General features: G+C 51.9%; 2 protein-coding genes across 2 annotated transcripts; one reads left to right on the plus strand and one right to left on the minus strand.

Moving 5' to 3' along the window:
• Window positions 1-2,177: 2,177 nt before the first annotated feature.
• Window positions 2,178-7,879, minus strand: DDX49 (DEAD-box helicase 49). Its single transcript, XM_019513617.1, has 13 exons — window positions 7,739-7,879; window positions 7,538-7,661; window positions 6,895-6,980; window positions 6,332-6,453; window positions 5,954-6,141; window positions 5,655-5,795; window positions 4,933-5,008; window positions 4,452-4,528; window positions 3,813-3,910; window positions 3,323-3,397; window positions 3,000-3,088; window positions 2,528-2,599; window positions 2,178-2,360 (listed from the first exon to the last, which is right to left on the minus strand). Exons 1-13 carry the CDS (start codon window positions 7,851-7,853, stop codon window positions 2,184-2,186), a joined length of 1,440 nt encoding a protein of 479 aa, XP_019369162.1. The 5' UTR covers window positions 7,854-7,879; the 3' UTR covers window positions 2,178-2,183.
• A 147-nt stretch (window positions 7,880-8,026) lies between these two features.
• Window positions 8,027-17,356, plus strand: COPE (coatomer protein complex subunit epsilon). Its single transcript, XM_019513618.1, has 10 exons — window positions 8,027-8,170; window positions 8,466-8,528; window positions 10,256-10,356; window positions 11,208-11,360; window positions 12,768-12,821; window positions 13,395-13,476; window positions 14,471-14,626; window positions 15,720-15,788; window positions 16,322-16,396; window positions 16,983-17,356. The coding sequence occupies exons 1-10, from the start codon at window positions 8,042-8,044 to the stop codon at window positions 17,028-17,030; spliced, it is 930 nt and encodes a 309-aa protein (XP_019369163.1). The 5' UTR covers window positions 8,027-8,041; the 3' UTR covers window positions 17,031-17,356.

Raw genomic sequence — 17,356 nt, forward strand, 5'->3', positions numbered from 1 at the left:
ATGGCAGCACAGGGGTTGGCGCAGATGCGCACGACCAGGTGTAGGAGCTAGGACTCCTGGGTTCTGCCACCCACCCACAGCAGCCCCTGAAGCAGTCCTAGTAAAATGGGGGCAGATTTCTTCCCCCCCACACATACGAACACCGGCATGGCAGACAGAAGCCAAGAGCACGGCCTGCAGGGCCAGGGGTAGGCATGTCAGCGGGGCTGACAGGCAATGAGGGACTGAAAAGCCAGGCTGAGAACGAATTTACAGCACAGGGGCCCTGGACTGGGTAGATGTGAATACATGAGCTGGTGGGCAACGGCCCCGTCCCAGCCCAAGCCATCCCAAACACTCCCAAGACCCCCTGCTTGAGTGCGCATGAGAACGCCGCCTCCCCGTGCAGAGGCACCTGCTCCAGGTGCCAGAGGAGGCAGCAAGAAGATATCACAATGCAGCCCTCGCCTGTCGCCGCATGCTGGAAGGAGACAGAAAATGCCAGCAGGGAGAGTGGCAGACACTTCAGACAGCAGTATCTGGTCAGGACGGGGATCGCTGCCAAGAGACTCAGAGGCAGCGCAGAAACGCAAGAGCCTCCTGCTCCAGGGAGGGTTTCATCACTGCTGCGCCAGCAGCACACGTGGGGCTGTGCATGCACTTTGTGTGCATGGAGCAAGCAACCCAGTCAAACCCATTCACTGCTACAGCTGCCACAACCATGTGCAAGCTCCCTCCAGGGCTCCTCCCTGCCAGGCCATACCACACTTCTCTAGGTGCACCCAAAGCACCCAGCTGGACCTGCAGGCCCCACACTGCACTTGTAGCACCGAGGCACAGCCACAGGGTCACCTTGGAAAAGCCTCCTTGTGCACTGACTTATGGTTGCTCCAGCCTCATCTCAGCAGGTCGCTCAGCCCCAACCTTATGCCAAATGCTGCAAGAGGCACAGCTTCCAGCCAAACAGCAGCCGCCACAATAGGGGCAGAAGTGGGGGAAACCCAGACACTTACACCAAGTGAACATTTATTTGGGTGGAAGAACTGTCCCGGGAGCCAGCAGGCAGTGGCCATAGGGAGCTACAACCAGCACATAAGGCACCAGAGAATCAAACTCGCTATTAAAATCAGGAGAAAAGAGGGACCGAACCCCCACCCTCGGGCAGGCATGCGGGCAAGGCTGGGCCTCTGGGATTTGCAGCTCTTCAAGGAAGCACAAAAGTAGACACATACCTCAGAGGGGCTCAGCTCTGACCCAGGCCCTGAGGACTCCCCCTCTCCCCTGCAGGGCATGTCCAGGCAAACCCCATCCCAGGACATCCAGGGCTGCTCTTGGCATGAGCACCCCATTTGCAGGGCAGGTCCAGAGTGGCTCTGCTGATTGACATTGTTTGTGCCACAGGCTCATATGGAGGGAGCAGGATGAGAGCCACCATGGCACTGACCAAGGGGACATCACCCCAGGACAGTAAGAGACTCGCTATGGCAGAAAAGCCAAGTCCTTGCTGATCAGAAGACAGGGAGCGCTGGAAGCTACTCAGACTGACTAAAGCAAGACACTGCAAGGGAAACCTGTTTTCAGAAGACAGGCCCAGGGCATCCACAAGGATCACCAGGGAGAGGCCGAGCTAGGAGGACATTGGTCGAGACCAAGATCCAAGAGGAGCATCCATGAGTTCAGGTAAGAGGCTTCACGCGTGACCACAAGAAGCCCAGAGCCTGTTTACTCACGGCCTTCCCTGCCCCTCCTCCCCTTTCAGACACCCTGAGCCAGGTCAGGCAGCAATGGACTGAGCTGAGCTGCTCGCAGTATTTTTAGACTCTGGCTCAGGGGGGAAGCCACAGCTATAAACAAGAGTGAGTGGCAAGCACCAGCCCTGGGTAGGAGACAGGAGATGGCCTCCTGGTGAGCAGCAGCATTTCTGTTTCCTGACAGACCCTTCACAGGGAACAGAACAAAAGGGAAACAAGCTTGAGTGACCCACTTTCCCCCGCCTTTTCCAGGAGCCCCCTTCAGATGACTAGAACAGGATGAGGGGCTACCCCAGAAGCACCTCTGGAAGGGGCAAAAGGGCATCTGACAGGGGGATCCCCACCCATTGACACCTCCCCCAGCAGTTTTGGGCCTCCAGGGTGCTGGAAGCACACCAGGTCAGGCTGTCCAGCAGCTGCTCTCGCCCATGTCCACGCCCTGGCCTGGGGCTCTCACTTCTCCTCCTTGGCCGCCAGGCACTGTCGCCGCCGCATTCGCTTCTGCAATTTCCTCTTCACCTGGAGCTGCATCCGCTCCTGTAGCGTCTGCTGGACGCTGTCACGAAACTGCTTGTTCTTCCTTTTGATCTTAGCCAGCTCCGCCTTCCTCTTCTCCTCCAGGTCTGGGTCCTGAGGGGCAAACGCCAAGAGCTAATGCTCTGTGGCGGGGCCAGGCTGGCCTCCCACTGCCAGCCAACCTCACCCTTCCCAGGTGCCTGCCATGCCTGGGCCCAGCCACCTGTCCTGGGGATACATCGTGCACCAACCCTGCCTGCTGGGGGGGGGACGACACTCACTTTGCCCTCCAGGATCATCTGCTTCCGTTTGTTTATTTCCTTCTTCTCATCAAAGTTGGCTGCCTCCAACTTCTGCCAAAACAAAATGCAAAGGGGCCATGAGGGCCAGGCATGCGGCTGATCCCAGGGGAGCAGTCCGGCTCCATGGAGCAGTTTGAGCCAGAGGGGTTGCTGCATTTGCTGGGAATCCCCAAGCTGAGCCAGGTCCCTGCAAACTCAGCAGCTGACAGGCCCTCCCCATCCCCAAGTGCTCCCAATCAGGGCAACAATCTCTCTGGGGTGCTCCCAGGCTGGATCGGACGGCAGATGCAACCCTGCCTCCTCAGAACGTCCCCCAGGCTTCCTCTAGAAACAAGAGAGTCCTGCAGTCCCCCTGCTCCACGGACTCCCCCCTGCTGCACATCCAAGGGGAAGGCCACACACCCTGCCCAAGCCAGGAACACAGGGGTGGATCCCTGCTGTGCACACTTACTATCTCACACTCCCGCCGGGTGACATTCACCTGGGTGAGGATGTCAAGCACAGCACGCTCCTCGACTGAGAACTCCTGCAGCTTCGTCTCTAAACCAGGGCACAGGAGAAGCGCACATATCAGGGATGGGCCAGGGGACAGACAGGTAGGGCAGCCCTGCCAAAGCCAGTGCAGCCACCTGCATTTATCTGGGCTTGAAGTGGGACTCTCCAACCCAGGCAGAGTTTGAATCAGTTCACCCAACTCTGCATCCATGGGTGCAAGAGCCCTGGAGGCTAGGCCGTCCTTAATGCTTTCTGGCAGCACCCAGGCTCCACACTTACTGATCTGCTCCTCGATGGCATGCACCAGGTGGATGTCATACTGTGTCACCAGTGTGATGGCAATCCCGTGCCGGCCTGGAGGACAGCAAAGGGTCACCGGTTACCATGTGAGCCTGACCAATAGCACCCCCCATGCACTAGCCAAGAGGACAGCAAAGAGACGGATGGGACTCAACTACTCCAAGCACCATCTGCCCAGCACATCTGCGCTGGCTTAATGGCTGGGGGGTAACAGAGGGGAGCAAGCCAGAGGGAGGGTCATGCACAGATGCCTCTGCCATGGGCTGGTGGGATTCCAGTTCAAATGAACCTGTGCTCTGCACTGCTACGGTAGGAGGCCAGAAGCTGATCTGGCACTGAAAAGATTGCCCCGCAGCCACAAGGGAGCCTCCATAAACCCAACAAGGGAACAGTTCTTCTGTACACCCAACCTAGTTCCTGTGCAGAGCTGCCACTGCCTATGAGCCTCTTGCAAGCTTCCCTCACTCACCTGCTCGGGCTGTACGACCCACACGGTGGAGGTAGATCTTGGGCAGGCCTGGGGTGTTGTGGTTGATGACAACTTGCACAGTGGGAATATCCAGCCCCCTGAAGCACAAGCACAGGGGTGGTGTGGCAGCAGTTCAACACAAACACTCCCATTTCCTGTTCTCAGCTTTCACCAAGAACCCTTGGAGACTACAAGGCACTCACAGGCCTGCGGTTAGGAGGCAAACCGATTCCGTGCACTTACCCATCGCTTCACATGCGCTTCCAGCAACCACAAAGTGGCACAGACTGCCCCCTGCAACCTGCCTGGCACCTATTATGCTCCTCAGGCCCAGAGAGCAAACCAGCCCCTGCCACAAGCCAATCTGCCTCCCAGCAAACTGGCAGGCTAGAGTACTCCACAGCAGGAGCTGAGCAGAGGATCCAGCTGCCCCAGCTATATGAGGCGCTCCACAACATGCCCCGAACCTGGACTGTGCTACAATGGGGAATTCTGTACTGGACAAGGAGGGGAGAGGCAGGATCTCAAAACTGTCCATTTGCCAACCCTGCCCCTACTATCTACAATGGACCAGCTGCCTTGAGTGGAAACTCACTCAAGACTTTCAGCATCAGAGGGAGAAATTTCACCTTCTCTTACCTGGCAGCCACATCTGTGGCAATGAGGATCTTAAAAACACTGGACTTGAACTTGGCTAAGGCTGCAAAGCGCTGCTTCTGCAAAAGGAAAAGGATCCAAGTTAGGAGTGCTGTAGCCTCAGGGGCTGTGGGTAGCTCTCTCCGGCCTCACGAAAAATAGCACCTGGCTACTAGCCCACATTGGCATGTCTGGAGCTAGGCTAGCAGAGGGCAAGTGATGGCTGAGGCACCTCAGCAGAGATGGGTTTCTGAGGCTGGCTCAGGCCTGTATGCCTTCCGCTTGGCTTGGCCCCTCCCATGAGAAGCAAGAAAGGAAGGGACCAGGAGTCAAAAGCCAAAGAGCTCCCAAATCCTTTGGCTCAATAGATGAGTGAAGAAAAGCCGAAGCCCCGGTCAGAAATTCAGCAGGCGTAGCACCCATCACGATGAAGGACAACAGCAGCCCCAGCACCCCCACAGGTCACCCCCACCAAGTCACTCACCTGTTTCATCATGGAATGCAAAGCCACCGACGAGAAGTTGAACTTCTTCAGCATCATGTTCAAGATCTGACAATCCCTGAAGGAGGAAGTATTTCCTCGTTATATTCACAGCCCTCATGGGAGTGGGTGAACCAGGGCACAACCAGGTAGTGTCCAGAGCCTCTCATTCTCCAAGCACCACAAAGCAGTGCTTGACCAGCAACACATTGGCTTGGCGAGCAGGCCAGATGCCTGCTCCACAGTTAGCATGAACTCTTCTGTGGACACTGGCTGTTCTTGGGAGTCAGGGAATGCAGGCCAAGGGCCCTTGGGAAAGGTCAAGCTTTTTGAAGAGCACTAAAGGCTTTTCCAGTCCACCAAGATACGTGGATATGGAAGGATGGAACTTTGGATTAACTTCATGTCACGCATTAAATCCCTCACTGTTTCCTTCCCAGGGAAGAGGAGGATGTGCTGCTTTCCCATCCCCTGCTGGTCAGGATAAAAGCAGGGCCCCCTCAAAGCAATTAGGCCAGGCCCCTCCACAGAGTTATATTTTTAGGTACTGCAAGGCCTGCCCTGCAGGGGCCTTCTCAGGAGGTAGGGAAGGACTTGCCCTAAGTTCAGCTTGGGCTAGAATAGTGAATGCTTTTCTGGCTTTGCTAATAACAAGGAGGAGGCTGGGGGATGAGCCCTAGCAGCCATAACATGAACTGGTCCATGGCGAGAGGCACTGGACTCACTTGCAGGTACTGGTGAAGATCATAATGGACCAGTCCTCGTGCTCATCCTGGAATGTCTGGATCAAATGGACCAGGTATGCGTCCTTGACTCTCTCTGGCACAAGCAGGTAGCGCTGATCCAGCTCGTCTACTGTTCGCACTCTGTTTTGCGGATGGGGAGAAAAGGCCACATGAGAGTTATTCCTAGATGCCACAATGGGTCAAATTTGGAGCTGGAATGGCAGGGTGAAGAGAAGGGGCAACATCAGGAGAGGGGGAAGCATGTGCGAACTGAACGTGAAGCAAAGCAGGAAACTTACTCTGCCGGAGATTCCCAGAAGAAGGGTTTGTTCATGGCAAGACTCTTCAGCTCATTAAGTGTGTCAGTCAGTGTGGCACTGAAGAGCAGCGTCTGCCTGTTTGTTGGGACTGCTCCTAGAATCACCTCGAGGTCCTTGGTGAAATCCGTACAGCCCTGTTCCAGCAGCCGGTCAGCTTCATCCAAAACCTTAGCCACAGGCAAACAACAAGCGTCAACCCCAGCTGTGAAGAACAGCAATGCAGGGCAGGAGGATCTGAGCTGAACACAGGTCTGGGGGCCAGGACCGCCAGTTCTGACCTAAGCTAATGTGCCCAGGCATAGCAGGTCATGCGGGAGAAATTCTTCAAGCAGGAAAGGAGCTGAACCACCACCTTACCAAGAACTTGATCTTCTTGAGGCTGAAAGTGTTGGAGCTGCGGAGATGATCGGCCAGCCGGCCAGGTGTCGCAATGACAACATGAGGCTTGCGGGAGAGCTCCAGTGCCTGGGCCACCATGTCTGAAACACAGCAAGGAAGTGTTTACATGTAAAATGTTTCCTTCATTTCTAGCACAAAGGTGGGTCCCCTCAATGAGACACGAGCAGCCACATGTGCTGAACTTGGCTTATGTGTAAAGTAATATTTTTAATCAACAATAAATCTCACAAACATATTGTTTTGTTCAGACTGTTGTTTCAGTGACAAAGCAGACCAGCATCCAGATCCTAATCTGGATTAGTTCTCCCTTCTTGCTGTGGTTGTTGAAAAGGGATAGACAGGCCCCGAGCCTGGAAAACCAAGAGATGCCACATTTTGGCGCTGAATGTGAGATTTTACCAATAGGGAGAATGCCACGGCTTCTGGATAATCACAGATTCCCCCAAAGTCACCGTATGGTTTCAGCTCGCGGTTCCTTAAACAGCCCTGAAGCAAACCAGGCAGAGGCGGCCCATACCTACCCATTCCTCCGACAACGATGCAGTCCTTCAATCCAAGCGGCTTTCCCAGAACGCGGAACTGCTCTGCAATCTGGTAGGCCAGCTCCCTGTGAGAGAGGAAGAGGGAAAGCACAGAAAGATTATGGGGACGGTCTTTCTTACCTCAAAGGACAGGGTCGCAGGGAAATCACAGCTGGAACCAGGAACCTAAGAACCAATAGATTTTTCCCCCCCCACTTTGCTCATAAAGTAATTTATTGACACACAACATCAACAAGGCCCAACACTCAGGAAAATTCAAAGTGAAATGGGATGTTTATGGGGATGCCCAGTTATGCTGCAACGCCGAATCCAAACCAGTTTTTGGGAGGCAGGATGTTGGACTCATGTGAACCCTAACTCTGATCTAGTACCATTAAGCGCGATACTCCCAAGCCATCAATGGATACAAATATCCGCCCGCTCCGTTACTCCTCCACGCCGGACCAGGGAGAGAGAAAGGGAGAATCAGGCAGTTCCGGGCAAGGGCTCAGCATCCAGCAAGCGCCTGCCCAGACCTCGCCGGGGTCACCCGCTCGTTCCTGCCCCGGCGACGTGCGAGGTCTCGTCCAGCCCCAAATGACTACGAAACCTGTGACGGGACAGGCCACCGACCCGCCCCTACCTGGTGGGCGTCAGCACCAGGCAGAAGATGCCGTAGGGGTCCTCCGAGAGCTTCTGCAGGACGGGCAGGACGAAGGCCGCCGTCTTCCCGCTGCCGGTCTTGGCGCAGCCCATGCAGTCGCGACCTGCGCGAGGGGACACGTGAAGTCAGGACCCTTCCAGGGACCGTTCCCGGCCCGCAGCCTCCCCCGGGAGCACTCACCCTCCAGGACGGGCGGGATGCAGGCGGCCTGCACGGCGCTGGGGCGCACCAGGCCCAGGCGCCCCGCCTGCTCCGCCAGCCAAGCCGCCAGCCCCAGCGCGCCGAACCCGGCCATGCCCGCGCCCACCCCCCGCTTCAGGCGCACGCCCGGTACGTCACCGCTCCCCCGCTTTCCACCCCATTTCCGGCGCTCAGGAAGTGACACTGCGCGCTGCCATTGACTTGTTCTCTGTGAGGGGGAAGACTACGGCTCCCGGCGTCCCCCGCGCGTGGCGGCTTCCGGAGACGTGTCGGGCAGGTGTCATGGCGGCAGGAGCGGCGACGGGGGTCGGGGGGAGTTCGGCGGGGGACGCGGACGAACTCTTCGACGTCAAGAACAGCTTCTACATCGGGGCCTTCCAGGCCGCCATCAACGAGGCGCAGCGCGTCAAGGTGCCCCCCCCAGCCCCCAGGGGTGAGGGTCTGAGCCTGTCAGGCGGCCCCTTCCCTATAGCCCCCCCACAGCCCCGGTGGGACGGGGCTCGGTCCTGTCAGGTGCCCCACCCGCCCACAGCCCCCAGGAGGGAGGGTCTGAGCCTGTCAAGCATCCCCTCCCCCAACAGCCCCCACCACCATGGGGGGCTGTGCCGCCCCCCAATGTCACTTTAGGGCCCCAAGCCCCAGGCTGTGCCTGTGAGGTCCCCCCCGCCCCGGCACTGAAGTGATTGTCCCTCCTGTCACCCCACAGCTGTCCAGTCCCGAGCGCGAGGTGGAGCGGGACGTTTTCCTCTACCGCGCCTACATCGCCCAGGTGAGCAGCGGGGCTGGGGGGTGGGGAGGGAGGCTTGGTCCGACGTTGCCGGGCCTGCACCTCGCTTTACACGTGAGTGGAGAGTTGCTCCAGCTGGAGTTGGGGGCGTGTGGTTTTGCCTGCAAAGCCCGGAGGAAGCTGGAGGCATTGCTGTGCCTCAGAGGTGTTGTTGCCATCCTCAGTGGGTCCTCAGGAGCCCAGATAAGCAGCCTGAGAGAGACCCAGTGCCAAAGGCCCCTGGGTTTGATCCGCTGCGGCAGCTCTGACTCGTAGGGACTTGATGCATGACCACGGTGTTCAAAACTCTCTGGTCGCGGTGTGTCAAATGATTTGATGCCCCGTCTGCAAATGCGATGGAGGTATCACAGCCTGGTGCAAGTGTCTGGCCTGATCATCTAAATGGAAAACGATCATTGCGGCTGGGTCTACATCAGAGATGGAAGAAGGAGGTCCCAAAGAGCCAACGTTGTAGGATAGCAATCCCCCCGTTCTCCTGCCCTTGCTGTGCTTCTCCCTGCATGCAGCCCCTGCCTGTGCTCGGCCTGTCTTTGCCATTGTTTAGCTCCAGGGTGCAGCTGACCTTTTGTTATGTGATTCACGTTAATGTTCAGCATAAAATCAGCATTTTGCATTCTTATTAGAGACCTTTTCTGGAAGTACTGGGGAACCTAGTCGGGCTAGGTCTGTGCTGGGGCAGTGATGCTCGAAGTCAAAGAGCTGCAGTGGTGTAGGCACCTGAAGGTGTCAAAACCAGTCCTGTTTAAAAGAAAAAAGGCAATGTTTTTAGTTAACGATGGATGGTGCTGGATAGTACATGCTGCATAATTCATGGCTGCAGGAAAGATCTGTCCAGTACACGCAGTAAAACAAATAAATAAATCATGTTTTCTGTGAAGAGCAATAGGTGAGAAGTTGCAGGGCTTCTTGTGACTCAAGTGTCTCAGTCTGAGCCTAAGTGTGTAGGAATAAGCGGGGAGAAATGACCAGCCTATTCTAGGTGATTTAAATATTGGGGAAGTTTGTTTTGTAAAGTTCTTTGCTTAATCATCTCAGGTTGCACTCGGGAATATACTGGTTAATAGCGACTCGTGCAGTGGTGGTCTTTGCTCTACCTCCCTAGCCTGTCTTAGATTCTGAGCAAGTCAGAACACGTGACAAAGATTAACCCATATTGTTTTATAGTCAACTATTTTTTTTCTTTGTTCTAAATCAGGGGTGTCAAACTCATCTGGCCCCATAGGCTGGATAACGAGTGTGGGCTGGACTGGACCCATAAACTGGCCCCACACACCAGAGCCAGTCTGGTGCAGACACAACATGCACTGCATGCCCTGGATCAGCCCTGTGTGCAACATGCGCCAGCCCTGGTCTGGGGCCCGTGCATGGAGCATGCGCTCTGTGAGGTGCCCACACTGGACTGGACCCATGCGCTGGCTCTATGTGGGGCCAGTTTGTGGGCCTGATTGGCCCCCTGCACACTGTATGCAGCACGTCAGCCCCAGCATGGGGTTCACACTGCACGAGGCATGTGGGGCTGGCACGGGGTGCCCACTGCATGCAGTGCCTGTGTAGGGCCAGTCTGGCATGGACATCATGTGGAGCACGTGCCCTGGCATACTGGTTCAGCTTGAGGCCCATGGGCTGAATCAGAGGGCTCCACGGGCCATATCTTCAACACTTGTGTCCCAAATAACATTTTACAGACTCTTTCCCTTTCATCTCAACAGAGAAAATATGGTGTTGTGCTAGATGAAATCAGAGCCAATGCTTGCCCGGAACTCCAGGCAGTGAAAATGTTTGCAGAATATCTTTCGAGTGAGAGTCAGAGGTAAGTCGGACACTATTACAGCAATCTGGTTTCTAGGGGAAGAACTAATTTTGATAATAGGAGTGACCTTGGTCACTGCTGTATGTGGCTCTGGTCCTGTAATGAAATATGGCTGGGGGCAATCCTTTGATGGCATGTAGCCTTGTTTGAAATTATGTAGGATCATGGCCCATGTTTATGCTCCTTTTCTCGTGCTCCAAATTCAGCAGATCAGAATATCGTTGCCCTGAAACTGATTTATGCGGGATAAAAACGAGTATTGAGGTTTGTTGGTGTGTTGAACAATGTATTCTTTAGCATATTAACAAAAGGTTGATGCACTTTTAACAGTCCACAGCCAGGTATCTACTTGTGTTTTCAGTGGCAATGCACACTAAAATACACTCAAACTTTAAGTCATAACAGTGAACTCAAGCAGTTCTTATTTAAGCATTTCCTGCTGGTTGATCCAACTAGTGATCTGTCTGTCCTTCTAACTTCTGCTTGCTGAACTGAGTTTTTAAAGGTGCACAGCTCAATTTAATTGGCATTAGAAGAGGACTATCTGCATATCTATCACTACTTTTCAATAGCTGATTTCAGGCACTTTGACTATATTGCTGAAAGCTTACCAATTTGAACTAGAACTCTTCAGCTTTGCTATATTGTTGGTCCTATTTAGTAAAATTCCCTTGGTTTATTTTTGAGTACTGGGGGCAAGAAAAACACTCCTCTTTCTTCACTGTTGGTTTATTTAGTCCAAAACACTTAATTTAAAGAATCCCATGGAGTCTTTCTGCTGAGGTCATTGTTTCTTGCTTGTTTTGGCAAGTCAGTGACTTATTCCCTAACCCTTATTCTTTTCTTCCCAGGGATGCAATTGTTGCTGATTTGGACAAGAAGATGGCAAAAAGTGTTGACGTGACCAATACAACTTTCTTGCTCATGGCAGCTTCCATCTATTTTCATGACAAAAACCCTGATGCAGCTCTGCGCACGCTGCACCAAGGGGAAAGCTTGGAGTGGTAAGTCCAGCTCAGACAACCGGGGATGGTCACAAAGCTGCACTCTTCATTATATGAGGACAGTCTGCCATGCAAATGGGCAACAGTTGACTTATGTTAAAGCTTATTAGGAAACTGTGAGGCACTGAGCAGATGCTATTTCAGTGAGGTGCTGACCTTTTAAATGATGGGTGATTTGGCTTCACCCAAGACTAAGACACACCCTTGCCCAGTGTGTATTTAAGGAACACAAGATTTGTTATCTTGGATGTTCATGGTTATTGAGATGAGTTCCAGTGCTGTAGTGATGGAGCAGTCAGTGAGTGGGAGCAGACTTTCCTGCCACATGCCCAGATAATACAGCCTGCTTTTTTATTGTTGCAAAGACAGTAAAATAAGATGCTTGTTTCTACTTGCTGGCATTGTCTCTGCATCCTAAGTAGCAGACTGCCTGAGGGGGGTTCAAATATCCAGGCTGTGTCCGTAGGCAAGACCCGTCTTAGTGTCCTGATGCTGTGGGCTGCAGCAGTGTTGAGTTATACTTGACCCACAGAAACTGAGTTAAATGAGACCAGATGTTTTATATTGGAGATTTAAGCACTAAGACATGCCTCAGGATTCAGAATGGGGAAGGTCTGCTGATTTCCTGTTCCGCTTCAGTAATTTTGACTGCAACTAAATGCTGATCTACTCCTGTGACAGATGGGGATTTCTTAGAGTGATATCTTTTATTGGACTCTGCCAGAGATTTGACAAAGAATGTCTTGCATTCAAAAGCTCGTCTAACTTATCCCAACTACATAGTTGGTCCAATAAAAGATACCAATCTAAAAAAATCCTTGCCTCTTGTGTAATTTCTGGACTGTCATGGCTACAACATCACTCTTATGCTACCAATCTGTTTTTGCAAATCCATACTTTTTATTTAACAGTACAGTACTACTCTGTATAAGAAGCCTCCACTTTTAATAATCCTCACAGCAGGATCCAACTTCTTCGTTATTAGGGTTCAGCAAATTGACTAATCCTTTTAAAGTGCACACACCCTCTTTTTAATGAACTCTATCATGGTTCCAAGGGAGTTTGTTATAATGAGGTTGCATTGTAATAAAAAGGGGGTGATCTTGGTTTTATGCTTCACAAATTGAAATAAGCACTTGGTAAGAACATGTTATAAAGCACTCATTGGAAATTAACTGGGGGATCAGGTAGACCTAAGAGCAGAAATAGATGTAGGACTGGAGACAGCTAAGAATGTAATCCTTGATGCAAAAAGAGGAACACTGTCATAATGATTGCTGGCCCCAGGCCTCTGGGGGGACAGTTCCTGGAAGGATGCCTGGATTCTAGATGCTGCAGTGTACAGGGGATATGTAAAGAGCCAAGTACCCAAGAGGCTGCAGATCTGATTGTCTTTGTTCCCTGCAGCATGGCCATGATGATCCAGATACTTCTGAAGCTCGACAGATTGGATCTAGCTCGGTAAGGTTGCCTTCTCCAATGTGCCACACATCTCTGATAGCTTGTATGTTCAGTTCCTTGTGTTTTGAGAATGTGTGCTCTCCAGGCTTGTTGATTCTGACCTCTTGAGAAGAAAATTTAATCTACCTAGTCCCACAGGCTGCAATGTTCAGTTCCAGTTTTGCTCTGTATTCAGTGCCCATGGGACAGCTTCTGAAGTTGATGGTCATAGGTGTAGTGGACAGGAGCCTTTGCCTGGCTGGGATGTGAGCAATGTGGCAGCCTCTGGCCAATAAGGTTGAGATTGATTTGCATTTCCAGGGAGTGGGTCACTGCTTTCCACAAGGGGGGCAGAACTGCCTTCTGCTGACACTTGAGGTGCTTCCCACATGCTGGAGATAGCCCAGTACCATTGTGCCTCAGGGACAGGGGAGGATATGGCTATACAGAACCAGTCACAAACCACTCTGAATCCCTGAGATGCAAAGGCAGCAAGCTTCTCTCTCTTTTCTCAAGCCCCAAGTGTGTATCTTAAAGAACCAAACGGTACTCTGTCCGTTCCACATTCTTTGACTTCTGTTTGTGTTCATGCAGCAAGGAGCTAAAGAAGATGCAGGAACAAGATGAGGATGCCACCCTCACTCAGCTGGCTACTGCCTGGGTGAATCTAGCAATAGTGAGTATTATAGGCTGGCAGCGTGCTTAGCTCTATTACTCAAATACCCTCAGACATCCTTCAGCCAAGGTGTGCAAACTAAATTGGAGGAATGTAAATGCTGCATTTACGTTAGAGTTAAATTACTCAAATATCTTGGACTTCCCAGCTGCCCTGCGTCCAGTACACAGACTGCCGCTGATCAAAGAGAGATGATTCAGCTGAGTGGTGGAGCTGCATTGCTTTTGCAGTGTTCAGGCCTTCATCTGAAACAGTTGCGTGCATTCTTCTTGGTTTAGCACAGCAGTAACACAGATCATCATGGGGGTCATCATTGACCACAAGATGAACATAAGCCTGCAATGCGATGCTGCGGCTAGTAAAGCGACCAAAATGCTGACTTGCATCCATAGATGCTTCTCAGGCAAATCCCGGGACATCATTCTCCCCTTGTACTCGGCCTTAGTGAGGCTGCAGCTGGAGTACTGCATCCAGTTTTGGGCTCCACAATTCAAAAAGGATGTGGAGAAGCTTGAGAGAGTCCAGAGAAGAGCCACGCGCATGATCAGAGGTCAGGAAAGCAGACTTTACGATGACAGGCTGAGAGCAAAGGGGCTCTTTAGCCTGGAAAAGCGCAGGCTTAGGGGTGATCTGATGGCCACCTATAAGTTTATCAGGGGTAACCACCAGTATCTGGGGGAACGTTTGTTCACCAGAGCGCCCCAAGGGATGACGAGGTCGAATGGTCATAAACTACTACAAGACCGTTTCAGGCTGGACATAAGGAAGAACTTCTTTACTGACTGAGCCCCCAAGGTCGGAACAGGCTGCCATTGGAGGTGGTTCAAGCACCTGCATTGAACAGCTTCAAGAGCAAATTGGATGCTTATCTTGCTGGGATCCTATGACCCCAGCTGACTTCCTTTCCTTTGGGCAGGGGGCTGGACTTGATGATCTTTTGAGAGGTCCCTTCCAGCCCTAATGTCTATGAAATCAATTGTCGCAATCTTTCTAGGGTGGTGAGAAATTACAGGATGCTTATTACATCTTCCAAGAGATGGCAGACAAAAGTTCACCCACCCTGCTTCTGCTCAATGGGCAAGCCGCATGCTACATGGCTCAGAGCAAATGGGAGGATGCAGAGGGCGTGCTTCAAGAGGCATTGGACAAGGTAGTATGACAACATAACTGTGGTTTCAAATCTTTCCTATTGAAAAACTGAGATACAGCAAGTTCTTATGGTTCAACTTCCTGTATACATTTCTAAGACCCTTTTGTAAAAGGTTAATCTCAGATTCTGCTTTTGTGCCCCACCTTGTTTGTTTGCAGCCTCCAGGAAACTTTCTAAATGTGTTTTAATTCCATAGCATTTTTTGTAAGTCCTGTTTCCTTCTGAATTCTCTGTGAGGCTCCGGACAGCCTCAAGCAGGTTGTCCAGTTATGAGTAGACTGGGCCTTACTTTATTGTGTATAATATATTTCATTCCATGAGGCTGCACATTACAGAGAAATCCCCACCCTTGGATGGCCAACTTTTTGGCTTTCATCTTCCTGCCTTAGAACACACCTACCCATCTTGTATTCACTAAGGAAGGTATTACTTTTTAGTGGCTCTGCCCCATTTCAAGAGGGATGTGGACAACATAGAGAGGGTCCAGAGGAGGGCCCACCCGCATGATCCGGGGACAACAGGGCAGACCCTACAGTGAGAGACTGCGGGACCTGAACCTATTCAGCCTCCACAAGAGAAGGCTGAGGGGGGACCTAGTGACTGTCTATAAACTCACTAGGGGGGACCAGAAGGGTTTGGTGGAGACGCTGTTTCCCCTAGCGCCCACTGGCATAACAAGGAGTAATGGGCACAAGTTGATGGAGAGGAGGTATAGATTGGACATCCGCAAAAACTACTTCACAGTTAGGGCGGCTAGGAGCTGGAACCAACTTCCAAGGGAAGTGGTGCTGGCCCCTACCCTGGGGGTCTTTAAGAAGAGGCTGGATGCCTACCTGGCTGGACTCATTTGAGTCCCGTTTTTGTTTTGGGGTTTTGTTGTTCTCCCGCCCTGGCGGGGGGTCGGGCTAGAAGATCTACTAGGTCCCTTCCGACCCTAAATCTATGAAACTATTTACCTTGTCTCTTCCTGTGCTTTGAGCTGTGGTTTCTTCAGGAGAGGTTGGCTTCCAGTTGCAGAAATCTGTTGCACCTGGTTAAAACGGCTGGGAAGCAGGTCAGGTGCGCCTAATGATTGGTTTCTCTCTGTTTTCAGGATAGCAGCCACCCTGAGACTTTAATCAACTTCGTTGTCCTGTCACAGCACCTGGGCAAACCTCCAGAGGTGAGGCTAGTTCTCCCCTAAATGTGGTGAGCCTCCTCCTGATACTGAGTAGCGAGCTTGCTTGGGCTTTAAGGTCTTGCAGGCTCCTTCCATAACTGGAATATTTTAACCCCGTTGTAGATTATCAGCTGAGTATTGTACCTTTGTCTCAACTTGAGCATTTCCATATGGTTGAGAGGGAAGTTTGGGGTGAAGGAATGCAGGAGCAGTAGCCTGCAACTCCTGAGTCCCAGTTCTAGCTTTGCCTCAACCCAGCATAACTTTGCGCATGTCATTTAAGGTCTGATTTTTTTTTTCCAAAGGTGATGAGCATCCATAGCTCCTCTTGATTCATGCTGGGGCTCCTGGTGGTCAGGACATAGGAGAATCTTATCCTGATCTGAACTGGAGGTGATACTCACCCTGGAATTAGTGGGAGGGAAACGAGAGGTTGTAAAGCTCTCTGGAAGCAAATTCTAAAGTGCCTGTTGTTTCAGCTTGGCTTTCTGTCCTCCCACCTTGGTGCATAAGTGATCTGTTTCTCTTTCTCCTAGGTTACAAATCGCTACCTGTCACAATTAAAAGATGCACATAAAAACCACCCGTTTATAAAGGAGTATCAGGCAAAGGTAACCAGTTCACGTTCCAATCTAGTGGTATCATGGGTCATGGCATTGCCTGAATTAGCCCAGCAGGTTGCTTACAGTAGTGGTTCTCCATCTGTAAGCATTGATAACTCGAGCAGGTCACAACCAGGTTTTGGGAAGATCAAGCTCATCCTTCCACTTTCACTTTTTTTGTTTAGAAGTAAAAATCCAGATTCCAGCCCTTGTGGTTGTGAAGACAGCCTTAGATATTTGAACAAAGTAGTAATCAGAGGAGGGATACCTGCCCAGACCTGTGACAAACTATAGCTTAGAGAGGGTTCTCAGTCTGAGGGTTGTGCCCACTCTGTCCTTCTTGTTTGGCTGAGTAGGAGGAGGATCCTGGCTGAGCCTTGCTAGGGAAGGGGATGGGATGGGAGGAAAGCCTTGTAAGATAAGGGCATGGAAGTTTCTCATACAGACAAAGTTGATAACAGCTGATTTAGGCTACTCAAAGCTTGGTATTGCATGCACTTTACAGGTGTGGTAGCCTCTTCTCTGGCCCACTGGGCATTCATCCTTCAGTAGCAGAAAACCAAGCATCTCTATTTTGTTCTTGATTGATTTTAAGGAGAATGACTTTGACCGGTTGGTCATGCAGTACGCCCCCAGCGCGTGAGGACTCGGGGAGGGGGACCCAGGCTGCGGATCCAGGCTGCGGTACCTTGGGAACTTGAGGGTGATGCACAAAGCCTCTGGCAGTGTGAAGAGTTCATCATGCAAGTTGGTCTCGCATCTCTCAGCGTGGCATGGTCTCGCGCAGCCAGCGAGCCAATGCCAAGCTTGTGTGTATCACGTAGCTGCTTGGAGATGTGTGGCCTTTAAGCCCATGTTGTGACTTAACTAGCACCTGAACTGCTTGTTTAAAATACAGTGCAGAAGAGTTTGCAACACTGTACCTTAAACATTCCTAATAAAACCTTTTCTGGACCTGCGTAGCTCTTA

The sequence above is a fragment of the Gavialis gangeticus genome, unplaced genomic scaffold (assembly GCF_001723915.1).
Source record: "Gavialis gangeticus isolate Ggan-Ray unplaced genomic scaffold, GavGan_comp1, whole genome shotgun sequence".
NCBI lineage: Eukaryota > Metazoa > Chordata > Crocodylia > Gavialidae > Gavialis > Gavialis gangeticus.

What these genes read in the sequence shown, in the direction of transcription:
- DDX49 (XM_019513617.1), bottom strand. Translation starts at nt 7,853, where the DNA reads ATGGCCGGGTTCGGCGCGCTGGGGCTGGCGGCTTGGCTGGCGGAGCAG. An exon ending in ATCTTCACCAGTACCTGCAA is followed by an intron (nt 5,009 to 5,654) that starts GTGAGTCCAGTG and finishes TTCCTCCTTCAG; the next exon opens with GGATTGTCAGATCTTGAACA. An exon ending in CCCGGCGGGAGTGTGAGATA is followed by an intron (nt 2,600 to 2,999) that starts GTAAGTGTGCAC and finishes TTGTTTTGGCAG; the next exon opens with AAGTTGGAGGCAGCCAACTT.
- COPE (XM_019513618.1), top strand. Translation starts at nt 8,042, where the DNA reads ATGGCGGCAGGAGCGGCGACGGGGGTCGGGGGGAGTTCGGCGGGGGAC. An exon ending in ACGAGGCGCAGCGCGTCAAG is followed by an intron (nt 8,171 to 8,465) that starts GTGCCCCCCCCA and finishes GTCACCCCACAG; the next exon opens with CTGTCCAGTCCCGAGCGCGA. An exon ending in CCTGGGTGAATCTAGCAATA is followed by an intron (nt 13,477 to 14,470) that starts GTGAGTATTATA and finishes CAATCTTTCTAG; the next exon opens with GGTGGTGAGAAATTACAGGA.